Raw genomic sequence first — 27,807 nt, 5'->3', positions numbered from 1 at the left:
TTTGGGGGTTAGTCAGCTTGCTTGCTTATATACACAATTAATAAACTAAAATAAAATCGTAATTATAGGAAAGCTAGTGTTACAATCTAACTTATGTATAAAATGATCAAAATATTAACGTCTACGTAATGAGTTAAACTACAAGGTTAAACTATTGTATTATGTATACAACCGCGAAACAATTTAATGCAGCACAATATTCCCCTACTACTACAGTGAAACTGATGCACAAATAAATGCACAAATAAATCATAAAAAGGGCAAATGCGTGCTGCTGCAGTAATAATAACAACAGCTACTACAGTGTAGTGTTGTTTATTAATCAGGCGATCGCGGCGGGCCTCTGTTTCCTGCTTGTGAGCGCTGTGCTTGGGTCCTGACGCGGAGCCCGTGCAGGGCCGTACTGGAGACCCCGCGCCGCCTGCACCTTTATCGTCTCGGGTGAGTTTGATACAATGTAGTAATTTCTCTATAATTCTCAATAACTACTGCAACATTCGCATGCAGACCTCACCTCGTCCTGCTTCATCTAGCCGGCCCGCTGCATAGGTTTGCGAACAGGATGGTTTTACAGCGAATTCCCAAACATACCCCCCTGATCCAAGAGTATTCCAACATAAACTCATATTTAGCAGGATAAAGATAGGCTACGCAACTGCGTCTGTTGGAGCCCGGACACCGAATATTCACCAGTTATGTGCATTGCTCCAGTGAATGCGCTCTTACGGCACAAATACTACGTGTTTACAGCCAGTTATTGTCAGATTTGTTCGTATTGCGTCTGTAAACGCACATATTACAGCTAGGAAGCTAGCTAGCAACAGCTAACTGAGTCTGCAGCAGAGCGAGCGTTTAAAAAAGCGAATTAAAGGCGTTCTGTGCGGATAAACTTGTAAAAATGTTGCAAATAAACGCATATGCAGCAGAGGGAATGTGGAGCGAGTTGTTACAGCTTCACAAATGCGAAAATAACCGCCGTGTCCTGCAGGTCCAATCATGCTCTTCTGGTGCGAGATGCTCTCAAAATAACCCAAAACAGACCTCTGACAGCAGGAGCTTTCGCTGATATTTGTTAATGATGGTCTGTGTGCTCTTCACAGAGACTGTTTTACCCCCAACAAACATTAGTGGCGTCCCCGCCTACCTCCTCCATCGAACAGCGCAGTGACTAAAGTCTGATTCATCTGTTGTTTGGGAGTCTGTAAATCGTGATATCTGACACTGTGTGAGGTGAGGTGATGCACTTCTCTCGCGCAACAGAGTTCAGCTGCTGCTTTCAAAGGATGAGAAACATTCAGTAGTTTTATGTTGTAATAGTCCCTCGTAAAGGCGCTAGAATGCTTTATATTTCAACATACGTTTGTCGAATTTGTTGAAATTTAGTGTTTCACCAGAACAGTGTAACCATAATATTAATGTCAATATTTAACATGCTTTTTGTTACAAATATGTGCCTGGATGATACCACAAGCTTGCTGATTTGTTTTTTTTAATACAGTTTTACTTTCAGTTTTTGACACTCACCGATTTACTTTGCATTTTTCCTTTGCTTTTAATATTATTTGCATCTTTGTAAACAGTGAATTTATTTTTCTTTAGATTGAATTTCATCATGTTTTCATTTTTATGTTAATCGATGTTCTACTTTGTTTTCATTATAGTGTACACGCTCCAATTCAAATATCATTAAATGACCTACATTTCACTGCTGAGGAAGGATTTGCCTTTGAGTTCTGTGTAATTTTTAGCCGATTTGGGGAAAAAAAACTTATGTTCACAGGGCTAATGTTTGTGCACTTTGTCTTTTTACAGTTGACATGGATGATGAAGATGGCAGGTGCTTGCTAGATGTAATTTGGTAAGTTGTGGCAAAAATGACAGATAACTTTGATGCACATAACTTGAATGTTAGTTGCATGGAAAATCCAGCTGAATAATATCTTTCTTTTTGTACAGTGACCCACAAGCACTCAATGATTTTCTTCATGGATCAGAAACACAAGTGAGTACTGAAATGGAAAAAAAAAAAAAAAAAATAAGATTTTTGAAAAAGTTCCACTGGTGGGCAAGGCAGAAATCCCACTTTGAAAGTGTAACCCAGATAAATCACAGAAAAGCCCAGCACACTCGCCCAACAAGAATTCCCTGAACCTCCCAATCCTTTTCAGGTTATTTTTACATTTCTGCCCCTCAACCGGTTGTCCAGCTTTATCTTTTCTTTAGAACATAATTGCTCCTCTTAATTTCAGACCTGATTTTTTCCTCTTTGGGTAATTCACATACATGACATACTAATCAAATTTTCCTGTCTTTTGACTCCTGTTTTCTTTCCTGTTTGCTTGGCCTTTTAACTTGGTTATGCCTGCATTTTGTTCTGGTTGATTGGTGCACTGTCCTCACTTTGCTCTTCCCTTGCCTTTCCCTCTTTGTCTGCCTATTTGCCCCTTATGCATCTGATCCCTGTCGCTTTCACACGCCTGTCTGTGTGCTGTGGTGATTTCTGCCTGTCCTATCCTGGGTATGTCTGTCTGTAGCTGGACACTGATGACCTTTTGGATGGCTCAAGCGACCCGTCCAGCTCGTTCTTCTCCAGCACTGGGGTGAGTAATATCCCCCATTTGTGCCGACCTCCTGTCTCCATCCTTTTTGGTAGCACGTGTTCCTCAGACCCGCCATCCGCGTCAGATGAATTGCGCACCAGATCTGCATCTACAGCAGTCAGTCCCTGAGGCCTACCACCATCCCAGATCCATCCCTACCATTTAATTTTTTTTGTCATTCTGAATGTGTGGCAAGGTTTAACGGCTAACATTGCTCTCTGTGTCTTCCAGGGCCACGTTCCTGAGGTCCAGCCACAGGCTCAGCTGTCGACAAATGAGCCAGGCCTTCCAAGAGTCAGCGTTGATTTGGACTTCCTGGAAGATGACATCTTGGGGGGATCGCCGGGAGGAGACAACGGAAACAATGGTGTTGGGACAAATCATGAGCCTTGTGACATTTTGCAGCAGAGCCTTCAAGAGGCTAACATCACAGAGCAGAGCCTTCAAGAGGCAGATGCTGAGCTCGACCTCAGTCAGTTTGGGCTGACTGGCCTTACGCAGGTTGTCCAACCCTTGCCCGATGCTGGCCTGTCTGGGGTGGGCATTGGAGGTGCAACTCAGATTTTTCCAAATCAAGGCACCCCTACTGCACCCTCTAATGCCACCCCAGACATGCTCAGCTCAGTCCTGGCACATCCAGGCCTGCAGCTTCAACCCCAGGTCATGAACAAAGCTATCAGCGTCCAGCCATTCATGCAACAAGTCGGGCTTGGAAATGTAACCCTTCAACCTATTTCGAGCCTTCAGGCCTTACCGAATGGCAGTCAGTCTGGACCGTTGGGCATTGGACAAATTCAAGTTGTGGGCCAACCCACTGTAATGACTATAAATTCATCTGGGCAGCAGATTTTGGCGAAAACCATGGGTGGCTACCAACTGCATCAACCTGGGCCTGAGGCAGCAAGCACTGGAACACAGGCTGGGCTTGGAGGCTCTGTTTTGAGTTCAGGGGGCGGACTTTTAATTCAAGGGGGCAAGGCCACTCTAGGGTCCCCTGCCTTAAATGGGCCGGCTGTTTCCTTAAGCAACACGAATACTAACAACAGTGCAACTACAATGGCAGCTGCAGGTGGCATTGTGGGTTTCGGTAATGCCTCTTTGGGTGCAGGAATTGGATCTCAAACCCAGCCTCAAGGCCAAATTATGCAGAATGTCATCATCCAGCGAACGCCAACGCCAATACAGCCCAAACCTCCGCAAGGGGGTGCCATCCAACCCAAAGTCTTCAAGCAGCAGCAACAGCTTCCTGCTCCACATGCCCTGCCAAATGACGCTAATAAGGCTCTGGGGGTGCAGCAAATCCCAGTATCAGCTGCTCAGAATGTAACGTTCCTCGGGAAGCCTGGCTCAAATGTAGTCTTGAGCACACAGGCCACGTCGCAGGGAACGCAGTTCTCTCAAGCGCTGTTTAAGCAACAGGGCCCCCAAACGTCAGGCAAACCGCTCAGTGTTCACTTGTTAAACCAACAGGGCAGCATTGTCATTCCCTCACAAACTGTCCTGCAGAGCCAAAACCACCAGTTCCTGTTACCGGGGCTTCAGGCTGGAGGTCAGATCCTGACTCAGCATCCCGGGGGTCACATCATTACTAGTCAGGGGCCTGGAGGGCAGATAATCGCTAATCAGATCTTGACAGCTAATCAGAACATCAACCTAAGTCAGGTGTTGGCTTCACAGGGCCATCCTGGTGCCGCCCATATTCTCTCTGGACACATCCAGCTCCAGCCCGGTCAGATGGGTCAGCCCACACTGTTCCAAATGCCGGTGTCCCTGGCGCAAACGCAGACACAAGCCCATCCGGTAACGGGCCACGTACAAACGGTCATCCAGGGCATGCCGATACAGAATTCCCTGTCTGTGGAGAGCCTTAGCCCAGCAGTCAGTTTACAGACGTTGCAGCAATCTGGGGGCATCCCTAATAACGGTAGCAGCGGATCGACGGCCATGGCGCCGTGCCAGCCAGGAGAGGGCATCACGGTAATGGGCGGCTCTACGGACCCTGCTGCTCAACCAGCACAGACCCAACCGCAGCCCTCAATTCTCACGGTTCAGACGACTCCACCAGTTTCAGTAGCAGCTTCGGTTCCTTCCTCTTCATCTCCATCCCCAACTATGGCCACGTCCACGTCCTCAATGGTGGGTTTGGGTCCTCAGGCCCAGCACAGCCCAGGAAAGGTGTTGTTCACATCACCTGGTTCCAGCATGATCCTTAGTCAGGAGTCCCTTCATATGTTCCTGCAGCAGGTCAGTGTGCTCTCTTTAAACCTTATCTGTTGTTTGCAAACTGTGTGTCTTTGCTAATAAGCTAACATAACATTTGATCCCCAAGCTGACCTCTGACCAGTTTGGATGATTGTTTTACCTCTCCCATTCCTCAACTGATAAATGTGCCCATGTTAGGACCAACAGCAGCAAGCAGGAAAAGACCCACCTGCCGCTGTGGGTGTACCTGCATCTGTTATCGTCAGCGGCAGCAGTTCTGGTCCCGCCCCTTCAGGCCATGACAGCTTGTTAGCTGAGACTCGGCAGAGGCAGAGTCCCAGCCCCTCCCTTGGCCCCGCCCACATGGCAACAGTGGTTAACAAGGTAGATGAGCTCACGCTCCGCACTAAGCCCCACCCACTTGTTGCTGCCACTGCTGCGTATTGGACCACTGTCTCCCAGCAGAACTCCCTTTCTTTCTCTGTCCCCCTGTCTTTCTACTCTCATTGCTCAGGCGTGAATGCCTTTTATTGCTCTTTCACTCATTCTCACTCTTGTTTTTGCCTGTGTTTTTATCAGGTCATTCTTCTGCACTGTAATCTGTTTCTGTCATTGATACTGTAATTATAGTGTAGTGGGTTTATTTTGTCCATTAATCCATACTATTATTGCATGCAACACCTAACCCTCAGTATCCATTTCTTTCCTACTGTTATTTGCACGATCATTTTTTAATAGGAAGCTTGCCGAACTATATTGACACTAATTGGGATATGGGTTGATGCAAATAACAGTGCAGTTGTTGCTCTTCAAATGGTTTCACATACAATAATGAAACTCTAGGGACTTTATTTTTCGGTTGTGTGTTTGCATCATCTTTGTGCATTTTCCCATGGGCATGTCATGATGGAGCAATGGCTCTTCCTATTAGTTTTGCTGCTGTATATCTCTGTCACTCACTCTGTCCATTCATATTAACATTCAGCCTACTCATTACCTCTGCTACCCAAACATTCGGTAACTGCTGTTTTTAACCTCAATCAGTCCCCCCTCCCACCACCACCCAGCCTCCCCAAGAGAAATTAAATGAATTCCTTTCAAGATCACTTTCAAAGATTTGATCTTGATCACTTGCTCGCTGCCCTGAATTACCTTTGCCCTCTACCAGCAAATCCGTTTTAGTTTTTTACTATTTTTATTTCTTGTCTGTTCTCTGTGAACCAATTTTTGTTGTTCTCTGCAAAAATTATGTCCTTGTGTCAGTTGTCTTAACCCCCCCCGCCCCCCCCCCCCCCCCCCCCCCTTAAAACCCCAATAGTGTCTATCCAGAAAGCACTAATCTGTTAGATGAGTAGTGAGTACCTTATGTATGGTTTACATATTTTGTACATTTTACTACTTAAGCTGTTGTAGTCTTTATGAAAACTGTCTTTTTGAGAATTTGAAAAGAGATTTTTCCTTTCTATTTCTTCTTGCTTTTGTATTATCATACTTATATTTGTTTAATTGTTGCTTGTTGCCGGTTTTTTTTCCACCACTTTTTTGTGCTGTTTTTTTGTTTCTGCACTTTATAGGTATGATTGCAAAGTAGTCATTGTTTTAGTGATGCACTGAAATGAAATTCTTGACTGAAACTCATACCTTTTTGTTTTTCTTACTCTTTTGGTACCATTTACATATATTAAAAATGATTGTGAAACTGAATTGTACAACAGTAATATAAAGAACCTCTTGCTATTGGTATTCTCGTCAAATTAAATGGAAAACAACATGAAATATAAAGCCATTTAGAGTTACACGATGTTCTGTCATTTCCTAAAGTGACTCATTGAAAAATGTAATGTAGAATATATTCAGAAGCACCTGGGATTGGGTATCTATTTAAGCATTATTTTGTCTTTTCTGCTGTTCGCATCTGCTTGTTTTATAATGTCTCTGCTTCACTAGTTGATCCATTTTTACAGTAGTTCTGCCCTAATTCACACAGTGATTGTAAACTTTTGTGGTTTGCGATGAAGTTCCCCTTTTATCTTAAAACTTATCAAATCTTTCAGAGAAGTGAGGAAAAGTCTCAAACAAATAGAAAAATCCAGATCTTCCTGAATGCATTTCTCCTATGTAATGTTGATGATTTTTTCTAATTTTTGTTGCTGTGCAGAATTGAAAAGTTGAAATGTCAGTGTTGCAAAATGTTAGTTTGGTAAGGTGTTTTTCACTTTCATATTGCTATTGAAGCGATTTTTTTTTTATTATTATTATTATTTTTTTATTGAAAGCATTTTTTGAATTAACAAGGTGTCACTTTCTGTTGCTGAAATTTCAGTGCATCCCTAAAAATTCATTTTCCCAAATTGATGAATTAGAAATATGAACTGTATGATTAATCAAAGATCCATTGACTCTTTTCTCTCTACTTCATCCTCCTCCTCTTTTTATGCTGTCTAGGTTCCATCGGCAGCACATTCACAGACTATAAAGATCCAAAGCGCCTCCCCAGCTCAGCCTGTGGTCACCCCTGCACCAACACCCACTCTCACTGACAGTCCTCAACCTGCCCAAGCTTCTCCCATAACCATCGGGCAGCAGATCCAGTCTCCTCACCATCACCAGCAGTCTCGGCCTCCTTCGCAGCCCCAGCCTCAGTCTCAGGCACAGACTCCCTCGCGCTCCTGCACGCCTTCCTCTCTACCGCCCCTCTTTATCATACACAATCAGATCGGAGGTTCTCCACAACCACCACAGCCAGCTCCTCCACCTCAACAGCAGCAGCAGCAGCCTCAGCAAATACAAGTGCAGTTCCAGCCTCAAGTTCTTCCTCAGACTCTGCCTCAGCCTACCCCCCTGCAGCCAGACATACCTCCTTCCTCGTGTTCCCCGAAGCCTCCGCAGCCACTTCCTGCACAGTTCCAGTTCCAGCCTGCTGTGAGCTCGCCTCCAGCTACAGTGGTGAAACAGCAGGTGACAGTGGTGCCGGGGCTGACTGCAGAACAGCAACATCACCTTCAGCTGGTCAGTGCGCAGCTGCAGACTATGTCATCCATCACGCAGCCCTCTCCTCAGCAAAAGCAGCTTTTGGAAAAACTTCACCAGGTAATGCATCATCACCTTATACTTTATATAGTGTTCTAACTGAGAGTAAAAATGATAAAGTTTGCACTGAAATTAAAATACTGCCAAAACTGATACAATCACCCATCAGCACATTTTTGATTGTTAATTCAGTTATATAGAGCAGAGCTTTGTTAACGTTTAGGTGTCACTGTGGGCAGGACTACTTACTAAGTTTTTTTTGTTTTGTTTTTTTTTCTCATATGAACTCTACTTAAAAGATTGTCTGTGTGCTTTCAATTTATACAGGTTCAGCAAAACATTCTTCTCCAGGCTAAGCAGCAAGCTCAGGCACAGGCCCAAGCTCAGGCGCAAGCTCAAGCCCAAGCCCAGGCCTCCCAGCAACAGGCCACAAACCAGTTCAACAAAATGCCAGATCAGCCTTCAGTCCAAGCTGCAACTTCAACGGCCAGTGGCACAATCCAAGCGCCAGTCCAGTCCCTTCTGCAGCAGTCTGTGCTTGTCAAGTCCTCTACTACAGGTGGGGATTGCATATGTTTATCCTTTAGATGTTTACTTTCAAATATTCCTATGTTTACAATGTTATCTTCACCTTAGGTGCAAATGACACTCAAGTGTTTTCTGCTGGGGCTACAGTGAACCAGGGAATCACGACTCCAAACCTTGCCCAGGCTGTTCAGGTGAGAGACATGTAGTTGTTAGAATTTTTACTGTAGTTTACTGCTGGACAATTTACCTTTGCAGTAAAGATATTGCAAAATTATCTCAACTCAGTTTTGAACACTCTCTTGACTCTGGTTTGCAGGCAAAGCCAGGAGTCATAAGTTCAGTTGGTGGGCTGACTCTGAATAAAGCAGGTTTGCAGATACAGGTTTTAAGTGCTGCACTCTCTCAAATGCCCGCACCTCTACCACCTGCTCCCCAAACACAGGTAAGGTTCAAAATCACATTACAGAAGACTATTAAAATGAACTGGATGATGTTATATTTATGGTAATCTTGGTATCCCTTGTTTTCTCACAGACTTCAACATTAAAAAGGCCTTTTAGTATGGAACCAAGCAAAGAAGCTAGGTAATATATACATAATGCATACAGAGCAGAAATTGTAAATGTTATTAGTTAAATCCAAGAATAACGTCCCATAAATGATGGGAAAGTGACATTTGAAGGGTTAGTTCACCCAAAATTAAAATTAGCCCATAGCCCCTTTCACACAGTAATACCAGTAAATTGCCGTAAAATTTCCGGAACGACTTTACCGGTAAATTCAAAAATGCGCTGTTCACACAGGCAACGACATTCCGTCCTGAAAAAGCCATTACATTTTGAAACAGCAATTTCCAGGCCTGGGAAAAAAATAAAAAAATAATGGAATTTTATTTAACAAATCTCTGTAATAGAGTTATAATTAATCATGTCCCGAATTGGGACATGATTAATGGGGGATTGTGTCTTATATCACATAGTTTTACTCATCCCCACTGCTTTCAAGTTTATAATGAGGGAAATTCCTGCAAACATTTATTCAATATAGCAAGTAGGTTATATGAGTAAATAAATCCACACAAACTATCAGATTAAATCAGTCATTTGAAAACAGTGTGTGTGATTCAGCTGGACCACGTCTTCTCTCTTTCACTCTCTCAAAGCGGCTTCACATCAGCGCATCTCATCTGAAGCTGCTGCACACCGATCCAAGACTTTCGCTTGCATTTCGGGACAGTTGACAAAATTGTCATTTGCTTAATCGGGTCATTGCTGGATCATCATAAAAATTAATAATTTGCACGTCTTTTTAAGCCAATTGGTACTCGTTTCAAGGCTGAGCACTCAGTCACATTCAAAGCCGCCTATAGTGAGTATCATATTGAGTTATTTTTCATAGTTTGTTGTTGAGCTTAAGTGGCCAAATACACACAAAATTACGCAAAAATGGCCATCCTGGCGAGTATGCAGGTTTTTTCTTAAGTAAACAGTTGAGAAAGAAAACGCATGTGTATAGGCTACACAGGGGTCTGTGCGACGGACATGGGCAGATTATACATGGGAAAGTGTAGTGTGAATGCATCATCTGCGTCAGAATGTTATGATTGGCCCGGAGTAGACGTCTTACGTCAGTGCGTTCTGAACTCGTACGTGCTCATACCGCTAATTTTCCTTCTGCGTTAACACACAGCAGAATTCCAGCAATTTACTGGTAATGTTACAACTTCTCATACCGGTAAATTGCCAGAACGAATTTACCGGTATTTTTGAAAAGGTCCAGTTCGCACATGATCTCTTTACGGCAATTTACCGGTAATTTTCCGGAAAAGTCTGTATGTGTAAGGCATCCTAGTTGTATATGACTTTCTTGAATCCAATTAGAGTTGTGTTAAAAAATTGTCCTGTTTTTGGCAATTGTTGATGCATTTTTGTAAGAAAAATATCCATATTTACAACATTATAAACACCCATCTCATTTCCGCTAACTGTCATATGCGCAGGCTGTTCCGGGCGGATGACGCAGGCATAGCGCATGCGCCTGTGAGATTTGCTGGTCTTGCGATTTTGTTTACAGGAGCAAAGGACGCAAAGTTTCCTTACTTTAGCAGAGAAAAACCAGTCTCCTCTTGGCCTATTTTGCAATCCTCCTACATTTTTCTTTACAAATCCTCATTTTGAAAACGTGTTTATAACATAGTAAATATTAGGGCTGTCCTCGACTAAGGATTTTTGTGGTCGACTAGTAGTTATTCATTTTAAGCGTTAGTCAACTAATGGCAAGTTTATTAATAAACCATTTAAATCATTATTAGGAGCCTTTTAATTGCCTACATAGCCTAAAAAGCCCTTAAGCACAAGCATAAAGCTTGCCACAGTGCACCACAGAAGTAATTATTATGAATGTGCCAGTGAAAAACAGTAAGGAGACTGCATTGTCATTTTAATATTTTGATAAACTAGTGCTTACTTTGTTCTTGGTTTAAGAGATGAAGTCGTCGACACTGACTCATCATCTCTCCAGAAGTGATGCGCCTGTGTGCATATTTCATACAGATTACATACCATAATCTGAGAATATTTGTCTTCCATTTGAATCGGTTCATTTGAAAGTAGATATTTCACTCTCTGTAGATATATTTTTTATTTCTGTAAGGTAAAGATATTCACGGAGTTTCACGCTGTTTGCTTTCATTATTTCATAAAAGCGCGAGTTGTGCACACAAATAAACGTATAGTCTTTAAAGATTTGAAAGATGTATTACTCTTATCTGTATGACCAAAAATGAGGCAGTATTTTAAGAGCAAGTAAGCGCAGTGGCACCTTCATCTGTCCTGCAGTGAGATACTGTTCAGTTTCCATTCTCCGCACAGACACAATAGCGCAGTTTTCTAGGTTAACATTAGATTGAGCGGCCGTGTAAAGTTGCTAACACTTAAATATTTCAGATAAGCCATATTTGAGGTCGATGAATGATAGGCGAGCGTTTGGGTGTCCTGCCTGATGTATTGTATTACCATAGACTAACCGCTAACGGTCTGTTAGTCACAGACTGTGTGACTTCGCTTGTGGACTTCGCTTTTCCTGCGACTAATAAAATTTTGGTCGACTAACGATTAGGGGGCAGCCCTAGTAAATATGGATATTTTTCTTACAAAAGCACATTGATTCGCTACAGGAGGTCTTTATTCACCCCTGGAGCCGTGTGAGGCACGCTTATTATGGATGGATGTGCTTTATTTGACTACTTTTGGACTGCTGAAAATACCCCCCCCCCCCCCCCCCATGCCATTATAAAGCTTAGAAGAGCAAGGACAATATTTAATATAACTCTGATTGGATTTGTCAGAAAGAAGAAAGTCTTATGCACCTAGGATGCCTTGGGGGTGAGTAAAACATGGGATCGTTTTCATTTTTTGGGTGAAATAACCCTTTAAGGGCTTACTGTTAAACTGCTTACCAGTCATTGAACACAAATCATTAAAGGGTTAGTTCACCCATCAATGAAATTTCTGTCATTACTCACCCTCATGTCGTTCCAAACCAGTAAGACCTCCGTTCACCTTGGAACACAAATGAAGATATTTTTGATGAAAACTGAGAGCTCTCTGACCCTGCATAGACAGCAACACAACTGAAATGTTCCCAGACCCAGAAACGTAGCAAGGACATCGATAAAACAGTCCATGTGACATCAGTGGCTCATCTTCAATAATGCAAAGCTACGAGAATACTTTTTGTGTGCAAAGAAAACAAAAATAACAATTTATTCAACAATTCTTCTCCCCGATTTTACGTCTTCAGCCATTTTGGAGAGTACCATGAGGCATGTGCGCGCTTTCCCCAGAACTTAATCAGCATTGTTTACGTTGAGCATGCGCATGCTTTCTCCTGAGCGTAAACAACGCTGATTACTGTGAACTAACCCTTTAAGAGTATGCATTATGCAAGGTTTGAAACCATTTGTTGATGACTTGCTAGTTGTTTTGCACTATGACATTAAAGCTGTTTTCCTACTCGCGTGCTGATTTATCTCTTTGTAGGATGCTGGAACAGCTGCGAAAACAGCAAGGCTCAGTTCTCCATCCTGACTACAGCTCTCCTTTCCACTCATTTGAGGACACACTTCATCGACTGCTGCCATACCACCTGTACCAAGGCATGGCTTCATCCCCGGAAGACTACCGCAAAGGTAAATGCTCACACTTCTTTGTGAACACTCTTTTACGGTGCTGTAGCGTAGTTGTGTTGCACCCTCTTCGGGGCTGATGTGTAATTCTCACTTTACACTTCTCTGTCCAGTGGATGATGAATTTGAGAACGTCTCATGCCAACTCTTGAAGCGCACACAAGCAATGGTGGATAAATATCGTCACTTGCTTTTTGAGGAATCAAAGGTATCATTTAAATCTCACTCATTTGATCTCTCTTGATGTTCGGACCTTGTGGGCCCTAAATTCATTGGTCTCTTGTGTGCTTGTTACCTTGAGCAGAGGCTGGGGCCCTCTGCAGAGATGGTTATGATTGACCGGATGTTCATTCAGGAGGAGAAGGTTGCTCTTAGTCAGGACAGGGTTCTGGCCAAGGAGAAACCAGGTAATGACTAGGGTTCAGTTCAAGTTACCATTAAAGCATGTGAATCGTAAACGGGAATGAACTGTGCATTTTCTGATGGTGTGGTATTTAATCACCTTCAACTCTTACTCTTTACAGAAGAATTTGTGGCCAATTCCTGTTTGCTGGACAGCAGTGTAGTGAGACCTGTACAGGTGGAGCTGAGTTCTGTACGAACCGCATCATCATCAGCAACAGCAGCTGCAGGTGCTGGTCAACCTGTGGCAGCCGCACCTGCTCCAGCTGCAGCTGTTGCCCCTGCTTCAACCCCAACCCTTGCACCTACTCCAGCTGCTGCCCCCACTCCTGCTTCTACCCCTGCCCTCTTCCCTCCTACCAAGCTGGTGATTAAGCAAGGTGGAGGGGGAGCGTCGGTATCCTGGTCCACCAGCTCCACGCCTACGCCTGGTCCCGTGGTCCGGCCATCTGCAGAGCCAGTCACGCCAAGCGCCTCCTTCAGCCGCACTCCGTCCACCCGCCCTGCTGATGATGACGATGATGTTGCACTTCCCCAGCGGACCAGCAAACCGCCCATCAAGACCTACGAGGCACGCCAGCGAATAGGTTTGAAGCTGAAGATCAAACAGGAGGCAGGGTTTAGTAAGGTGGTTCACAACACTGCTTTAGATCCAGTCCACTCCCAATCCCAACTCACTCCACAACCGGCGCCCCCTGAGCAGCCGCAGAAAGTCAAGCCCACCCATGTAACCCCACCCACCACAGTCATTAGAACTCCTCCCCCAACTTCTTACTCCACCCCCTCTTCTACTGTCACTACGGTAACCACACACACAGGCTCTGCCTCCAGTAGCTCAACTTCCACTAGTGGACCTAAGCCCTCATTTTCCTCCTCCTGGTCTTCATCGTCCCCTTCCACGTCTACGGCACAGATGAATGGCACTCTAGAACACAACGAGGTAGGCGGAGTTAAACGGAACCCAGCGTCCACAGCGACTCCACCATTAACCACTTGCCGGCTCCCGCTTCGAAAGACGTATCGTGAGAACATCAGTCCACGTCACAGGCCGGGAGTACCAGGAGGAGGTGGAGATACGGTGCCCATTCTACCAGTAGTACCCCCTATTACTACTTCCCCCCAGCCACAAGGTTCCTCTCCTCAAACTGAACGGACTGTGATAGCCAGTGTGAAACTAGAGAGGCAGGGCGGACATGGGCGGTCTCACCCCCATTCAGAGTCGCAGAGCCTCGCGGCAGTAGAAGATGTCCTCTACCGTGGCATCAAAAATGCGTACCAACATCACAGAGAGTTCTCCGACAAAGAGGATGAGGACGAGGCAGAGGAAGGTGGCCGTTTGGGGCGGTTGAAGGGCATAGGGAGCAAAAACCGAAAGGGAGGAAGGGGTACCTTTAGGATGGATCAGCATGCCCCCGGCCCACCTTCTCCTGGAGAGTCTTCCTGCACAAGAGACTCCGCACTTCCTGCCAAACGCTGTAAGTCTGACTCTCCGGATATGGACAATGCAAGTTTCTCCAGCGGCAGCCCGCCACCTGACGACTCGCTGAATGAGCACCTGCAGTGTGCCATAGACAGTATACTGAACCTCCAACAGGGCCCTCCTGGACATGGAGGATCAGGGAAAGCTGCTTTAGGGAGGGTTCATGGGGAAAACCTGCCTAATCAGCACCAAACCCATCCTTCTTACAGACAGTCCATGCCTCCCCTCTCTACACCACCCTCGTCCGCCCCCATGTCCCAGCATCCACAGGTGGGGGGCCGAGGTCAAAATGGAAATTTGGTTTCACAGACGCACAGTAGATAACAGTCCCTTTAGCCGATGTTGACTGAAAGACTGAAAAGCAGGATGTCAATGGATAGGGGAAGCAAACGGAGACACTTTTCCCATGATCAGCTGTTTGCTTTGTCTGTGGTTTGTGCTGATGAAAATGTGTTCTTTTGGTTTACATATGGCCCTTTAAGTGTACTTTCTAAAGTATAAAAAGTGCACTTTGATATGATTTTCAAAATTTTGTCCCTATGTTTTTTCCTGGGTTTGAATCTGGGAAAGTTCCTACGTCGGTTTCCCAATTTAAAGATTTCTCTCAACTTGTGAGAGCTAAATATATGACCATTCATTTAATAAATAATGTTTGTAATTACTGTGACGTTTGCAGATTGCAGGAACTTTTTAAGTGATATCATGAAAATTGTCATATCAAATAGTAGTTTATTTGGTTATTATGGAGAATTTATTTTGGAGAGACTAATGGATCACTTCTCCCTGTGTTAGAATGGTCCCTCTATACCATGAAATTATATTTTTGGGAACTGGTGATCACTGTGTAGAGGCTCATTAATGCATAATAATAGAGTGCTCTTGTCTCCCCTATGACATGTAATCTGTTTTTGGTTATCCAGCTACAGGAATTAACAACGAAGCATTCACAAACAGAAAAGTCACCAGAACTGTAGAAAATCTCTTGACCTTTAAAGCATTCCAGCATCAAGAGCATGTTTACAAATCAAACATTCACAGCACAGCAAATGTGGTCACCTTTTTAATCAAAGAAATTACTGGGGGGTGGGGGGTATTGTTGAAAATCAAAAAAAAAAAACCCAGTTTTGCAGAAACAAAGCCTCCCTCATTTATGCTTTTTTTTTTTTTTGTAGGCATATGTTCAGACACTTTTACACATTTAAGATAAAGAATCACTGAAAGCTCTTTGAACCGTTCAGAAGCAAACACAGCGAAAGCAATGACATGGAAAAAAAAAACAATAATAATGTAAAGAGAAAAAAGAAAATAGAACTGTAAGAATTTGAAGTATAGTACTACAGATTAATTTTGTATTGTATTTATTGTGTATAATGACACTTTTTAAAAAAAACTGTACATTTAGTAAAACTGTAAATTAAACCTTGCTTTTATGAAACAATCACAAGTTTCTGTTTGCCATTTGACTTGTTTTTTTCAAGGCTGATAGCTAGATTTATTTGACTTCATTGTGTATATGTAATGATCTTGCTGGCCAGTAGGTGGCATTGCTTAATCGGGTCTGAGTCAGAGAGGCACAACAGAGCACAATGATCTGCCAAGTCTCTCAAAGGTGGTCTATCATGCCAGCATCAAGAGCCACGTGAAAATCTGCTCTGCAAACAGATCTCTTAGATCAAACAAAAGCCAACAAAATCATAATAGAATACATTGCCCCATGGTGCAGCATCCGCTGAAAGACAAGCACCACCACACCCTCACGTTTGCAGGCAGTACTTATGTAAATGAATGACTCTCCCTATAAAACGCTTGACTCCACCTTAGCTTGTTGATGTGCCCCCTCACTCCCTGTCCCCACCCTGGTTTAAACCCATTGTCATCACTCGCCGTCCAGGGCTCTCCCCTGCTTCTGCGTCAGGCAGTGTTTGAAGAAGAGGTGCAGAGAGATACGTAGGCAGGGAAAGAGGCAGTACTTGTGTGCATGCCTTAGAGCTGATTTTGCTGGAGCAGTCAGAAGCACAGGCAGATCAGATCAAGACCTCTCATCTGAAATACATGAAAAATCAGAGAAGAACCATCACTTGAAACGTTTGATTTGGTGCTACTTGGGTGCCTTGGACAAAGATTGTTCTTCTAAGGTAGAAATACCTCCAGGGCTGTAGAAAGAGTTAAGGTTCATAATCTCTTCAAGTACTTCAATCTGAGACTCCGCATTCTCCAGGTAAGAGGACAAATCTTGGACTTTTTGAAGTGTACCTTTTCTTTGTGTGTTGCACTTTAAAATCCCTTTCTGATTAGGTGTTTCGGAATAAAGTTCTGAACAGTTGATGCATGCATCGATGAACCAAGAAAAGATCCAAACAAGGGAGCAAATGCCTTTGGCTTTTCCTCCGATTATTGGCACATGTCAGTGTTCTGATTCCGTAATACTAATGGAAATTAACTAAAGCTCAAGGCTTCTCCAAAAGAAGTCAACTGTCTGTGTTGCAATTGAGGCGAAGGATGCCACAAGGCATTTTCCCTCTTCTGCGCAACATGTGAGTCTTATTACATAAAGTCAAATACCAACGATCATGCTTTTGCCAAGGCAGCTGTGCAAAGTTGAACTTTTCTTACAACACGACTGTCTTTTCAGAGGCTCTAAATTTGGCACAACCTTGACGTGAGAAACATGCATTTACTTCTGCATGAACTCCATATTGATTCAGAATAAGTCCTTTTGTTAAGCTTGACGCATTTGTAGGGAGTGTTTCAAATCCACGGTGAGCCAAATGCTCATTAGTGGACATAATGCAAAATTCTGTCCGATTTCAACAAAAACTACTGAATACGCTTTTGTTTGATGCATCACTTGTGTATTCAGCCCTTTACACACCGTAATCTTTCACTCATTTAACTTTCCACTGTAGGCCGCCACTGGAAAACATGGCTCACTCTTTTCAATATACGGAAATAAGTTATGAATGTGTGTTTGAGGACCCAGTGTTTGGGTGTGTGTGTGTGTGTAAGTGTTTCCAAAATGAGCACCAACATTTTCCAGGGACATGCATGGACAATGCCCTCTACTTTCCCTGTAGGCTGAAAACGTCTGTTTAGATTCTTTATTTGAAGATAAATGGAAAAGCTAGGCATTTTAATGGGAAGGCCTGTTACCCAAGAAATAGAACGCCAGTATAAGTATACAAAATAACCTTTAACCATTGATCCTTCCGTTTACCTTTTTATGTTTTTCAGGCAAAAAAATTCATTTACTAAAACAGAAGAAACCCGGGGGTTAAAAGTTATATAACATCCTATACTATAGTTTGCTTTATAACTCCAACAAACATCCCTTAACTACTGTAAACCTTTGAGGCAGAACACTTGGGTACACTATATAAATTCTGTAAGCAAGAGAAGAGTCTTCACAGTCATCCCGGTGGACACGTAAACAGAGCCATAAATTAACTGCAAAGGAAACTCTGAATACTCCCGCAAGTCGAAGATGTCACGTTGGGGACGCAAGAATGTCAAGAAGGCCCCTGAGGTGATCAGGACAGTGACCGAGGGCCTTAAGTCACTCTATCGAAAAAAACTCCTGCCCCTGGAGCAGTATTACTGCTTCCATGACTTCCACTCACAGAGTCTGGAGGACGCCGACTTTGACAACAAACCCATGGTGCTAGTGGTTGGGCAGTACTCCACAGGAAAGACCACCTTCATCAAGTAAGATCCTAAATAAGTCAGTTAACTTGTGCTTTTTATGAATCTAGGGCTTTTAAGGGGTTTAAAGTCCGTGTAAAGGCAATCTAAACACATTATAGATGATAGAAATGCTGAAAACACGTTACAAAGACTGTGAACTATGTAGTACTGAATTGTGTAGTTAGACCGGTAAACAGTTTTTTCACCATTTTGTGCTCAGGATTTTTTGGGAGGGCCTGAAATCATGTCTCAATGACGCACTGGAGCCACTGAGCATGGCCCTAACAATATAACTAAAGTGCATTAGCATCGGTGGTTCACCGTTCAATCGTGAGTTACTGATATTACCGTAAATTACTTCAGCCTACAGTTTACTAGCTAGGCTGTAAATGCATATCACCTGTTGTCTGGCTGTGTAAATCCAGTTAGGCTGCTAGAAGAAGCATCCATTTAGGTTGTAGCGGTATTCGACAGTTTATTTACTTAGCGTTTCTTATCATTCAACTTTGGCTGGGTGGTTAATAACACATTTTTGTGTGGTGTGACAAACTCAGAACACGTATTTAATATTGCTTTACACGGACTTTAAAACAACAGTATGTTTGACAGAAGCTAAAACTATGGTCTCTGTGTGGTTATGGCCTTGGATAGGATCTTGGGAGCTCACTAGGTGTGAATATCTGTTTATTTTCTGTCTATATAGAACAAGCGAGGCAAGGCAAACGCACACCTTATAGAGTGCAAGTTGAAGGAAAAAATATATGAAACAATTAAGAGGTACCTTGAAAAAGGCTACTAGTCAAAACGTTGGTTAATAAATATGCTTAAGTGAGTGTGCAGTTGTTCTCCTCTTAACTGATTCATATTTTCTGTCTGTATAACATTGGTTTGAACTCGGTATTAAATTCAACGGTTGGTTTTAGGTAGCCTACTGAATGGAAATACATAGCTAACCTGAACTGTACCAGAGTTTGTTTGTTCTAGTAGATGACAGAATAAAAACCACAAGGTTATTAAAAACTATCATGTCAACACCGTAACCATGGCTTTGTTCTGTCAACACAGGTATCTGCTGGAACAGGACGTCCCAGGCAGTCGTATAGGGCCGGAGCCCACCACCGACTGCTTCACCGCTATCATGCACGGAGACGTGGAGGGCATCATTCCTGGAAATGCCCTGATAGTAGATTCCAACAAACCCTTCCGCAAGCTCAACCCCTTCGGAAACACCTTCCTCAACAGGTGAAGAGAGTCATACAGGCAGATGTTACACTGAGCTGCTATGTACGACATGACATGAAAAATGAGGGTGGGTTGTGTGGAAGAATGTGTCGACTGATCCGTCTGCTTACTCTGGGCACGCAGGGAAGATAACAGAGAAAGAGTGTGCTAGTTTTTGCTCTACGGAATTTCAAGCGTCCGTGCCAAATTTCTAAGGTAGGAGGGACTTTCCTTATTTGTGGAAAACTTGTGGAAGGGAGCGATATCACAAGAGAGGGTAAGGAGCGCTAATGTGCCTAAAGCAGAACTGCAACGTGCAATTATTCAGACTAAAGTTTAAAGAGAAGACCTTGTTTCAAAGTCGTCTTTACATAATACAATATTAATGAGTTTCACATTTTATGAAAAAAGGATTTTTGCATTTTCTGAAGATAAAGTGAATGGTGCTTTACACTATGGTAGATTGTAGTGGGTGGTTGCCAGAGCATTACTATAAGGTTGCCAAGGTGTTTTTAGCTTATGCATTTGCAAGTGTGTTTTGAGTGATTGCTTACTAACTTTATGACATAGGTAGCATTCATGTAGTACAAATGATATGGAAGAAATGATCAGAAAGTTTAACAGATCTCAATTTAATGTCATGTGTTGTAACAACTAAGTAAAAAGTACGTGAACACATTTGAGTGTATACATGTCAATCATTATTTTCTTATATATATATACTTAAGTCATTTGTCGTCCTCCGTACTGTGTGATCGATGTTAATTTGGTGAATGAAGTGAGCAATGCTGGGTATTAAAATACAGAACAGTAACCAAACAGTGGGAGGAAAGTAAGCTGCAGTTCAAGTCCAGGTCATCTGAATACCTCCGTCATCTTATTAACCTAGCCAAGAGAGTTTCAACGTAATCAGCATGCAGTGGTCTGTCAGCACCCGAGGAGGCACTGTTCTAAGCGCCGGGAGTCTTTATCAGATCCAGTTTTACCCTGGTCTCTTTGGGTGTATTTTTGCAAACATGTTTTGAGAACTTCTTTTCTCCTACTTCCTGCCCAGGGAAGCATTCCACTCGTTAAACTCATTTAAAGCAGGAAGAGACCATGTTTTGTATGCCGCAGATCATTAGTGGCAAGTATTGTTTGATTTTGGCAGTGCTGGTCATTTTCCCTCAGGAAGCCCTGTGTGTTTCAAGCCCCACTTCCACACAATGGATCGGCCTGGGAGGAGTGACGCTAGAAGTCTGCTTCTAAGATCACACACAACAGCTGTGATAGAAAATGGATCATTTTTTCAGCTTTTCTCAGGGGAGAGTGATTTTAACTAAAGAGCTCCTGAATGTTTGATAATTGTGCTGTGCTGTGAAGAAATCAAAGCACAGCTGTTTTGTGCATAACGTGATGAGAAGTGCATCTGAAGTGCATTTACACAATTTTGGACACTTATAACACTTAACAACATTAAGTATTTACTTGATTTACCCATTCAACCAGGAGGAATAATTAACTTATTAAAGTTTGGTTCAATCACTGAATACAATACAAAATGTGTTTAAACCTCTTATCTGTCTGACAGATTCCAGTGTGCTCAGATGCCCAACCAGGTTCTGGAGAGCATCAGCATCATTGACACACCGGGCATCCTCTCTGGTGCTAAACAGAGAGTGAGTCGAGGTAAGCTGAAAAGTAGGGGGAGAGGGGTTTGGAAGTATTTTATGCCAAATTTCAATGGTCTTCAATAGCCGGGTTTCCATCCAAAGTTGCAAATTTAACTTATGCGCAAAATTGGAATATCGCATAAAACATTAGTGTACAAGCAGTTTTGAATCAAAGAGAACAAAATCGTCACTTCCTGGTAAACTGGCACTAAATAGCCTATAGAAAACTAGGATAAGCTACTGAATATAATAATTTTCATATATGAAAAATTACTTGCGCCACAGAGCGAGCAGAGGAAACACAATAAATGCGGTTAATGCTTTCGGAGGTGAATGCTGCTCTTTGTGAACGCAGTTGTTTAAGACAATTATACAGAAATACTTTGACAGACTTTGCTCAGGCATTTCAGAACGACCATAACAACATTTCAGATGCTGTGGAACAAGATCAGTCTGCTGCTAGTCAAGTTATCCCGTCTCATAGCGCAAAGTCACATTACTTTTTTGAAGCGCTTGGAGGAATTTCCATCTCCCATTATTCACATTAACCCTTTTTCGCACAAGTCAAAAACCACCTCAAGCGACCGTAAAAACGTTTTTGCGAATTAAAGGACTTTTATTCGAAATTTGGCATTTCCATCACTCGTTTCTCATGCGATACTTCAAAATGCGCATTAAAACAGAGTCATGGAAGCACAGCTAATGTCTCTTTAATTCTGTGTTGAGCATTATTACCAGTATTAGCCTTTTCCCCCAGTCCCCTCTACAATTCTACAATACTCCACAATATGCCTTTCAAACTATTTCTACCAGTAAAATTCAGAAATACTTTCTGTTAAACAGTTAAAAGACCCTGCAGGTATTAGGTATTAACTGGAGTACTTAAAAATGACAATACTGATCTGAGACATGTTTCAGAGTAAACAGTAGAGGATCTCTCTCTAGGCTCTCCCACAGAGAACATCGTTGGGCAATCTTAGTTTATCAGTGTTGCACATCTCTGGTCGATGTCTGCTTTTCCTCACATATTTTCCAGCAGTTGAAGTGACGCACAGAATGGGAAAGTGAGCCATTAAGGTGTGACAGGGAGAGGAAAGGGAAGGAATGTGAAGGCATTACATGTATCAGGGGGGTGTAGGAGGGTCTGTAGGATTCAACTGCTGTCATAAGCATATATTGCTCATACAACATGTGCACATAATCACCCAGAAGATTAGCTAATAGGGTCTCAAAATTTGAAAATAGCTTCATTAGAGCACAACAGCTGGGTTCCAGAATTACAATCCATAGAACAGGGGTAACTCTGCTGCTTCAACGCTAATAAAAAAAAAAAAAGAAGCTAATTAAGGCGTTCAGGATTATTTGTGTTGGAGCAGGTTTGGAAGTGATGCCCTCCAGGTGTAGGGTTGGATTCCTTGACACAAATATTCAAGACAAGCCTACCATGAGCTCCAAGGTTCTCCAACCATGCTCCTGGAGAGCTACCGTCCTGCAGACTTCAGTTAAAACCCTGCTTCAACACACCTGTCTGCTGTCTGTAATTACTAAGTAACCTATGATTAGCAAGTTCAGATATGTTTGATTGTGGTTGATGCTGAAATCTGTACAGTAACTCTCCAGAAGCAGAATTGGAGACCCCTGTTGTACAGCAATAGTGTATGCTTCTCTACAATCCACAAACCAGTGTGAGTTTAACCTGAAAAGAGCCCCACCAATCAGAGAGGTCAATGTTAAAATGGAAACAAGAACAGTTGAACCATTAAATGTATTGTATTTTATAACAGTAGCCAATAGTTGTATATTGTACTGTTGGTTGTAAATTGATTTTGTTATTTGCAATGCTTCTTGCAGTTCATTCCCTTATTAAATAATTAAAGTAAAATTTAAGTTGACCTTTTTCAGATTTTCAAATACTCTCTTGCTTCAAATCAAATCAGAGCTGGTGGGTTTAATCACCACAAACTCCTTATTGAAGAGTTTAGTCTGTTTTGTTCAGTTTATTGATTGTGTTCTACCTCTTCTCTCATTTTGTAGGATATGACTTTCCAGCAGTTCTCCGCTGGTTTGCTGAACGTGTGGACCGGATCATCCTTCTCTTTGATGCTCACAAGTTGGAGATCTCGGATGAATTCTCAGAGGCCATTGGGGCCCTCAAGGGCAATGAAGACAAACTCCGTGTTGTGCTGAACAAGGCTGATATGGTTGACACCCAGCAGCTCATGCGGGTGTATGGAGCTTTAATGTGGTCTCTGGGGAAAGTGTTTGGTACTCCTGAGGTTCTGAGAGTGTACATCGGATCCTTCTGGTCTGAACCTCTTATGGTGAGCGATAGTCGCAAACTGTTTGAGTTGGAGGAGGAAGACCTGTTTGCTGATATCCAGAATCTGCCACGCAATGCAGCCCTACGCAAACTTAATGACTTGGTCAAGAGGGCCCGTCTTGTGAGGGTACGATAAACAATCATTAATGACTGCTTTAATTGTTGTTGATGTCAGAAGATAAAACTGATTGAATGCAAACACTTGGATTGGTTCATCCAAGAGTTTTTCATCATTTACTTTCTTCTGTGGAACACACAAAAAAAAATATTTTTAATAATATATCAGTGTTTTGTGTCAATACAATAAAAGTCAATAGGGTCTACGTATGCTTCACTCATAGGTACATGCCCATATCATCAGTTACTTGAAGCAAGAGATGCCGTCTGTCTTCAGGAAGGACAATAAAAAGAAGAACCTGATCTACCAGCTCCCGGTCATCTTCTCCCAGATTCAGCTACAGCATCATATCTCTCCTGGAGACTTCCCTGATTGTACCAAGATGCAGGTTAGTGCAATCACCTGGTCATTGTTTTGAGGTTAAAACACCATTTCTGTTGCTTGAAAGAGCCTTTCTTGACTTTCCTTAGGAGCAGCTAATGGCACATGACTTCACCAAGTTCAAAGCCCTGAAGCCCAACCTGATGGCTATGCTGGATGAGTTGTTGTCTAGCGACATTTCCAAACTCATGCCCCTTCTTAGGCAGGAAGAAATAGACGCTGGGGTCCAACTTGGGGTCCAAGGTGGGGCTTTCTGGGGAACCCGTGCCGGACCCTTTGTGGAAGGTGACCCCTTTGGAGAGACCGCTGATGAAAATGGTGAAATGGGTGAGGAAGATGAGGAATGGGTGGTGACAAAGGACAAGCCCAAGTATGATGAGATCTTCTACAACCTAGTGCCGAACGAAGGCAAGCTAAGTGGCACCAAAGCCAAAGATTGGATGGTGAGCACACGGCTGCCAAACTCCGTGTTGGGCCGCATCTGGAAGCTCTCAGATGTGGATCGCGATGGCATGCTGGATGACGAGGAGTTTGCCCTGGCCAGCCACCTGATTGAAGTGAAACTGGATGGTCACGGGCTGCCCCCTGAGCTGCCTGCCCGTCTCGTACCTCCATCTAAGCGCAGACAAAAAGGCTCTGATGCTTAGACAATTCGCCCACGTGGCTTCCACTGATCTATCTCTGCACTTCCTGCATGTTGTCCAGCTCCACAGCAGCTGCAGTGCATCTCCGTTCACTGTATTTTTGTGTCATTTTGTAACACGCAATTAATGCCTTACTGTGTATTCTTGGTTCAAATGCAACAATTCAAAGATTCCCAGCTGGAAGCCAAAGAGCGTTGTGATAAATCAAAGACTGGTCTCAGTCATTTGGAAGGAATGTTGCATCTGTCGCCATTCTTTTCCCGATGGTAAAATTATATGACATCACATCCAGAAATGCTACACATGACTATAATGGCTCCTGAACTAAGGGATAGCAAAAAAACTCTTGTAGATAACAAGATATTTTCATCATTATAGAAATCTATAGACTTGGCTTTACTCATTTTTCCATGTGGCTTTTAATGTAGTCAGCTAAATCAGAATGTGAAGTCAAGATAAGCATTTAAAACTCTGAAACTCCTTTGACAGCAGACCTGAGGAGGCAAGTGAAAACCTTTCTGAGACTTTCTTTTTGGAACATGTAAATCAGTTTACTAGTATGTTGCTGTCTTTGCTTTTAAAATCAAAAATGAGATATGCTTTATGTGTGATCAGTTTTTTGTCTTTTTTATAGAATGAGCTCTATGCATACTATGAACGTTTGTCACAAAATATATAAAATCAATGTCATGTTAAAGCAAAAAAGTGGAGATTTCTTGCTGACTACTGTAAACAGTTCCACTGACTGCTTCAGTTATCCAATGTTTTCACAGTAAATATATTGAACTGAATAAAGACCCTTTGACTGTACCTTTTTGGTTTGAAAAGGCATTTTTATAAAAAGAACTGCACTGTAAAAGCATAACACTGATATGTAAAATGTCGAAGAAGAAAACAAAAACAAATTGCACAAACTATAAACCAACATTTTACGGCAAACTAGATAGCCCGTGCTAAGTTTTTGATTTCCTTTTCATTATTATTATATTAATTTTAATATAAATTTTTGTGTTTATGTAATGTTTATTGCTAGAAATAACAAAATATCAAATTTCTCTAACAAGGTTATGCTATCCTCAATCAAAACAAATAGAAATTTAAAACAGCTTATATAACATTTCATTTTACATCCCTGGGTTGACATTCACTCACCAATAAAAAACAGACTTTTGAAAATTTCAAAGCCTATTTGTTATCCTTTCTATGGAAAAAGCCTTACGAATCTTGAATTTTTGTGAAAGGAGGCACTAGCAGGCAGAAAGGCTGCAGTCTTGTGCACACATATGCTGTACAGTTGCTCTGTGACAGGCCAGATAAACAGTGAGTCACAGATCTCCCTGCCAAAACCCCATACCACCATTTTCCATCTTCCAGCACAACCACCCGTTCCTCTCTTCGCTTATACTTTCCAGCCCTTCATCACTCCAGAGGCTGTGTTATAACTTTTCTCACATCTTACTCAGTGCTTAGATTGTTCCTCTTCTCTCACACAACCCCGCAAACTGTAAAAGCATTGTGTGTGTGTGTGTGTCCCTCTTCAGGTTTGTGAAGAAAGAGAGGAAGGGTATCTCCCTGTTTCTTTCCTAAATTTCTTAGTGGAAAGAAACACAAATGAGAAACAGAGGCAATCCACCCATCGCTCCATTGCTAGCTGGTTTACATTGTGACTCAGTGGTGAAGAATGCGGTGGTGGGATGGGCTTGAAAGAGTTATTAATATCTTTTCCTCAGGTCCGTTAAGTTTCCCAAAGTCCAAGTTCAGGATTTGACGCCATCTCTTTATGGAAAACGTTAACATCCCCCTATTTGGACATTTCTTCAGGGCTGGTTTCAATCCTGAACCCTGCAAGTTTGTATGCGTGTGTGGTGACTGAGGCTGTGTGGACATACACGCATTTGAGATCCACCTCATAAATTGAGCAAGTAAACATAAATCATTATAATCATCTGCAGTTTATACTGAAACTCCTAACAATTTCCTTAAACAAAACCGGGTGCTTCAAATATTACAAAATAAAGATGTGCATATCGAGGGGGTGAGAATATATATAAATATATATATATATATATATATATATATATATATGTGTGTGTGTTTGTGTTTGTGTGTGTGTGTGTGTCATCCATGAGTGTACAAATTTTTATTACAAACAATTTAAAAGCAAGTCAGATCAAACTATAGTAAAAAAAAAAAAAAAAAAAAGTTGAAATGTCACTTACTTTCTGGTTCTCACCTCTCCATATATTAAAATATTATCCTGAACAGAAAAAGTACATATTTTAGTCACTGTGCCAGCATAACAATATTCCCTTGGGACATAATGGCATGTTATTTTCCACAAGCCTCTTACCAAGCGTCTAAATGTGTTCACATAGTCTCTCCATGCGAACTATGAGACATTTCGTACTTTAAGTAGGAAAAAAGAGTTAAGTAAAGGCACCAAACACGTGGCAGCCTACATAGTAACCACAGAAACGAGAAAACATGCATAATATTTGTACATGTTGTGGACACCGCCTCTACGCCGGGATTCCCTCTCAGACCAGCACTCAGGGGTCTGTAGGTCACGTGCCTACATCGGGAATTCCTCACAAAGATGCCCCACAAACTTCATGCTAGCCCAGGCAAGTGTCATCTCACATCAGCAGAGCGCCTCCTCTGGTGGACATTTACAGAGGCTGCACTGTTTTATAGCAAGTGGGAAATTTCTGCTTATATATGTGACCCTGGAGCACAAAACCTGTCATAATAGCAATTTTTTACTTATTTCTATCTTTTCATGCTAAAACAATTCTGCACCTTACTTTTAAGAGCTTAACCTTTTGAATTTCTAAAGCCTCCAAATGATCAACATGATCAAAATGTGAAAAAAAGCCTTCTTCCCTCTGATTAGTATAGTTCACACATTTCTTTTAGTAAGTAAAATGCCTTTCAGTAGATATAGTTCTAAAACTATTCACCATTGGGTTTAAGTACATGCTCAGGCTTTAGGTCCTGGATGGGGTGTGGCACTGACTCTGGGTTTGTGGCAGAAATGTGGAGGAGTGGGGAAGGACTAGTGAGGAATTCTGAGGCAGGCGGGTCACTGGAATGATGATGGGCGACGGTAGAGTTATGAAAGTGGGCTGGGTAGGCTGTGGCTGAGTGGGGCTGAGCTTGTTAACTGAGAACACAAATTGAGGGAACTAATGAGTAACAGTAGAAACAAACAGGAACATGTCTGGAACCATGACAACTGACAATGTACAAGAACTCAAAGGCAAAATAGGAACAGGGAAAAGAATTAAAACGGAACCAAAAATAAACAAACAAACAGACCATTACAATGATAAAACGACAGCACATTGATCATAAAACTAAGC

General features: G+C 42.4%; 2 protein-coding genes across 4 annotated transcripts; both read left to right on the top strand.

Moving 5' to 3' along the window:
* Window positions 1-389: 389 nt before the first annotated feature.
* LOC306842521 (BRD4-interacting chromatin-remodeling complex-associated protein-like) lies at window positions 390-15,864 on the top strand. 3 transcript variants are annotated; one of them, XM_079373447.1, is made up of 14 exons: window positions 390-441; window positions 1,813-1,858; window positions 1,957-2,002; window positions 2,832-4,844; window positions 5,001-5,186; window positions 7,248-7,892; window positions 8,160-8,391; window positions 8,469-8,551; window positions 8,677-8,802; window positions 8,895-8,944; window positions 12,401-12,549; window positions 12,660-12,754; window positions 12,851-12,953; window positions 13,071-15,864. In XM_079373447.1, exons 2-14 carry the CDS (start codon window positions 1,818-1,820, stop codon window positions 14,750-14,752), a joined length of 5,451 nt encoding a protein of 1,816 aa, XP_079229573.1. In that variant the 5' UTR covers window positions 390-441; window positions 1,813-1,817; the 3' UTR covers window positions 14,753-15,864. The 3 variants fall into 3 exon arrangements, with proteins under 3 accessions (XP_079229573.1, XP_079229571.1, XP_079229572.1); XM_079373445.1 differs by having other exon boundaries at window positions 411-441; window positions 12,848-12,953; XM_079373446.1 differs by lacking the exon at window positions 5,001-5,186 and having other exon boundaries at window positions 411-441.
* Window positions 15,865-16,255: 391 nt separating this feature from the next.
* Window positions 16,256-25,619, top strand: LOC306842520 (EH domain-containing protein 2-like). The gene is made up of 7 exons (XM_079373444.1): window positions 16,256-16,646; window positions 17,660-18,130; window positions 19,175-19,351; window positions 20,901-20,998; window positions 23,017-23,429; window positions 23,644-23,808; window positions 23,891-25,619. The coding sequence occupies exons 2-7, from the start codon at window positions 17,910-17,912 to the stop codon at window positions 24,446-24,448; spliced, it is 1,632 nt and encodes a 543-aa protein (XP_079229570.1). The 5' UTR covers window positions 16,256-16,646; window positions 17,660-17,909; the 3' UTR covers window positions 24,449-25,619.
* Window positions 25,620-27,807: the final 2,188 nt, after the last annotated feature.

This window comes from Barbus barbus (genome assembly GCF_936440315.1).
Source record: "Barbus barbus genome assembly, chromosome: 23".
NCBI lineage: Eukaryota > Metazoa > Chordata > Actinopteri > Cypriniformes > Cyprinidae > Barbus > Barbus barbus.
This window is presented reverse-complemented; position numbering and strand designations above follow the sequence as displayed.

Coding starts and splice junctions, on each gene's coding strand:
- LOC306842521 (XM_079373445.1), top strand. CDS start 1,818: ATGGATGATGAAGATGGCAGGTGCTTGCTAGATGTAATTTG. Junction 5,187..7,247: donor TGGCAACAGTGGTTAACAAG/GTAGATGAGCTC, acceptor TATGCTGTCTAG/GTTCCATCGGCAGCACATTC. Junction 12,755..12,847: donor TGCTTTTTGAGGAATCAAAG/GTATCATTTAAA, acceptor TGTTACCTTGAG/CAGAGGCTGGGGCCCTCTGC.
- LOC306842520 (XM_079373444.1), top strand. CDS start 17,910: ATGTCACGTTGGGGACGCAAGAATGTCAAGAAGGCCCCTGAGGTGATC. Junction 18,131..19,174: donor GGAAAGACCACCTTCATCAA/GTAAGATCCTAA, acceptor CTGTCAACACAG/GTATCTGCTGGAACAGGACG. Junction 19,352..20,900: donor GGAAACACCTTCCTCAACAG/GTGAAGAGAGTC, acceptor TCTGTCTGACAG/ATTCCAGTGTGCTCAGATGC.